The following is a 3,547-nucleotide window of genomic DNA, read 5'->3' as shown; positions in this document are numbered from 1 at the left end:
CGCTCAAGTCCTAAAAAATTCACATGCAACATGGGGATTCAGCCAAAATTTGTGGATGGCCTATTGGAGTCATGGACATCGAGATGGGCCCAATTCAAGTTGGCAGGCAAGAACGACAGAAAGAAATCCTCAGATGGCTTTTCCCATTTTTGGAGTGTGCTTTTCAAAGAACATGAGATGGATGGACTTGGTGGCTTGTCAATCGAGATCTCAGGTAGCGAGATGTAGGGGATCGAAGTGGGGATCACTGGCCGGACAGGAGGGAACATGTGATATGTTGCCATGTTCGAAAGTGTCATTCGAAGGCGTGTAAGGGTTGCAATGCAGTGGAGCTCCAAGGGTCTCGAGTCAACAAGAGAATGTTTGGAATTGGTAGGACCGGGCGGGTAGCCAACAGACAAGTGCACGGAGCACCGGCCATGGGAAACAAGCATTAAAACCCTTCCTTGGTTATAAGTGCAAAAGGCAATAAGAAGTATGGGAAAAGTTTGAAAACAGGAAAGTTGAGGTAAGTTCCACAAGAAAAAAGGAAAGAGGGATTTTTTTGTAATGACTCAAAAGCTTGAGGGGAGCAATAGCGCCGGGCGCTATTGCTCAAGAAGACTTTTTTAGTAAGTGGAGAAAGGAGGGAAAAGAAACAAAAAAGAAGAAGGCGACGTTTTTTTGGGGGGAGAGGAAGGGGAAAGGGTTTTGCTTTGGGCTTGGGGAGAAGAAGGAAGGGGGAAGAGAACTGGCTCGACGTTTTTTTGGATCTTGGGGTTGCGCTTGCTCGTTTGGAGCCATAGTGAGCTCACGAGGAGCAGAGGCCATGGAGTCCTTGAGGCCGGGCTTGAGCGGGGCTCGCCCTTGTGTACTTTTTGATGCGCGCCGGTTGCGGCGTTGGTTTTGTACTATCTTTTGGTGTGAATGAAGAAGAGGACCCCCATTGCAGTGCATTTTTGGTGCTATCTCGTCGTCCCCCCTTTCCCCCCTTCTCTTCTGCTCTCGTTTGGGTGCGTGCGGGCGTGTCGGCAAGTGTGTGCCGCCCCAACAAAGGGTTGCAGAGAGAGAGAAAGAGAGTGTGTGCGGTGATTTGAGCGAGTGGGAGAGCGCAAAGGCTACTGCATTGAGGTGTGCGGGTTGTGTGAGTTCGTGTGCGTCTATGTGAGCGCGTGTGCGTGCGTGGTCTGGTGAAAAGAGTGAGTCGAAGGTGCTCGCAAAGTGGATTGGGGTGCAGTGTGTGCCCTGGGCTATAGGAGGCATTCCGTGTTGGCGCGCTGGGCGTGCTCCCCATTCCCCCTCCCCATCTTCTGGTGCCCCCATTGAGGAGCACACTGATTGCTCCCAGTTAAGTGAAGAGAAGCAGTTTTTCGTGTTGGTCGACATGGCATCTCGAAGCTATGGTCCGATTTTTACAGGTGAAGAAAATCCTGATGAGTGGGTTGCAGACTTTGAGCTGTATATGCTGTCGCTGCGCATGCCGAACGAAGACAGCAAGATGCAGACATTTCCTTTGGTGATGCGCGGGAAAGCAAAGATATGGTACGAAGCTTTGGAAGGTAAGCCGAGACATGCTTGGCCGGCTCTGCGGGCGCGCTTTCTACATGACTTCCGCAAAGAGGCGTCCCCGGTCGAGATGGATGCCAAACTAAAGGCGTTCAAGCAGGATGTAAGTGAAGAGTTCAATTTTTTTTGGATCGTTTTGAAGTGTGCTGGGTAGAGTTAGCGGGTGCCATGCAATTGGCCAATGCGACTACTTCAAACTGGATAAATTCATGGCATGCCTGCATCCTAAAGTGAGGGAGAAAGTGGATTTTGAGAGCCCAAAAAACTATAATGGTGCAGTGTCCATCGCAAAGGCAAAAAGCAGAAAAATAAAAAAGAAGATTGAACAAGGCGTGTCGGGTTATGAAGTGGTGGTCCAACCTCAGGGTGGTCAGAGGGATGTTGTTCATGATGAAAACCAGGCAAATCAAGGTGTAGCCGTTGTGCCACAAAATTGGGTGCGAACCGTGCACGATTTGTCTGAGCAAATGTAGGAATTACGGCTAAGCGTGATGGATAGAGGTCAACCCAGAGGAGCAAGGGGCAGGGCAAGGCCATTGCCTGGCCGGTGTTGCAATTGCGGTGAAGAAGGACACTATGCGCCAGATTGCCCTCATCCGCTAAGAGAAAGAGGCGGTATTTATCCACTGTTCGGCAGAGGTAGAGGCCAAGCACAACTCAATGGCCCAAGGGAGCAGGTAGTCGAGAATCAGGTGCCGCCAGCTCCTCAGGATGGTGGTGAAGTCCCTAGGGTGAATATCATCGGAGTCGATAAGCAGGATGTTGAAGTTCTGGCTAACAAAAGAGCAAGGAGGGAAAGAGAGACAGAAACCGAACGGGAGACGAGGGCCCGTAAAGGTAAAGAGAAAGTGTACGAAGGCAAGGAGCAGCCAAAAACTAGTAAGAAGAGGAGGTGTCGCAAAATCAAGCAGGCAGACTTTCAGCTAGGGCGCGGCTACCCGGAATATGACTTGGTAAGCGATGTTCAAAATCAAAAGGCTAACATAACCTTTGGTCAGTTGTTGGCTTTAAATCCTAAGCTACGAAGACAGTGGTCTACAAGTGTCAGTACGAGGCTGCCAAAGGCCAAGGGGAATGTGCATGCAATACAAAACATGGCATTGAGAGTGGGTAACCCGACGGATGTCCTTCCTCTAGTGGATGCGGTCATTGAAAAGAGGATGCAGGTTCAGGCCTATATAGACGGTGGAGCACAAGTTTGCGTCATGACGGAAGCTGCAATGAAGGAAACAGGGGTTAAAGCAGTAGCTAAATCAAATGTACGCATGAGGATGGCTAACCATACCAAAGCCAGGTGTTTGGGCGTGGCTCAAGATGTAAGAGTGAAAGTGATGGGCATTGAGTGCCTGATCGATTTCTTTGTGATGAAGGCGGGTGACAATGCTTATCCAATCATCTTGGGTAGGCCATGGCTACTTCCAATAGGGGCTAAGCAGGATTGGGGGAGCAGAGTGTTCACCTTGCCTGAAAGGGAGAGAGGGAGACATGTGGTGCTTGATTTGAAGACCAAAGAGAGCCGCTTTCACCCTGTGGTAGAAAAAGACAAAGATGATACGACAAGCTATGAATATGAGACAGAGACAGCCTATGATGAGGGGTACACAGATACTGAAGAAGAGGAAAGCGGAGATGATATGCTAAAGATAGATGCCGACTTGTTTGGGGTTACTATTGAAGGCTCCCATGCAAAAGGGGAGGTGCAACCGCAGGTTGGTGGCATAGGTGTGGAGGAGGTAACTGCTATGCTAAGAGAAGATTTGACCAAGAAATAGAGAGAAGGCTATGTGGAGCTATGTGCCTCTTTTTTGAATTTATTTGCGACGAAGTATGAGGATCTACGAGGAGCAAAGGGTGCAGAGCATAAGATAGTTCTTAAAGAAGGGTGCAAACCAAAGGCACATAAGCTAAGGAGGTTAGGGGAGATTCAGAAAGAGGCTCTTTGGCAGGAGATTAACCAATTGTTAGATGCAGGTATCATATACCCTGTGAGGGAGTCGGAGTG

At 49.4% G+C, this 3,547-nt stretch overlaps 1 protein-coding gene across 1 annotated transcript; it reads left to right on the top strand.

Moving 5' to 3' along the window:
* The first annotated feature begins 1,363 nt into the window (after positions 1 to 1,363).
* On the top strand, positions 1,364 to 3,317 carry LOC147428275 (uncharacterized). Its single transcript, XM_086496824.1, has 2 exons — positions 1,364 to 1,648; positions 2,304 to 3,317. Exons 1-2 carry the CDS (start codon positions 1,364 to 1,366, stop codon positions 3,315 to 3,317), a joined length of 1,299 nt encoding a protein of 432 aa, XP_086352950.1.
* The last annotated feature ends 230 nt before the right edge of the window (positions 3,318 to 3,547 follow it).

Source organism: Adiantum capillus-veneris, chromosome 23 (assembly GCF_014529385.1).
Source record: "Adiantum capillus-veneris isolate H3 chromosome 23, ASM1452938v2, whole genome shotgun sequence".
NCBI classification, from domain to species: Eukaryota; Viridiplantae; Streptophyta; class Polypodiopsida; order Polypodiales; family Pteridaceae; genus Adiantum; species Adiantum capillus-veneris.
Note: the sequence above shows the minus strand (reverse complement) of the source record. Positions and strands in the feature narration are given on the sequence as shown.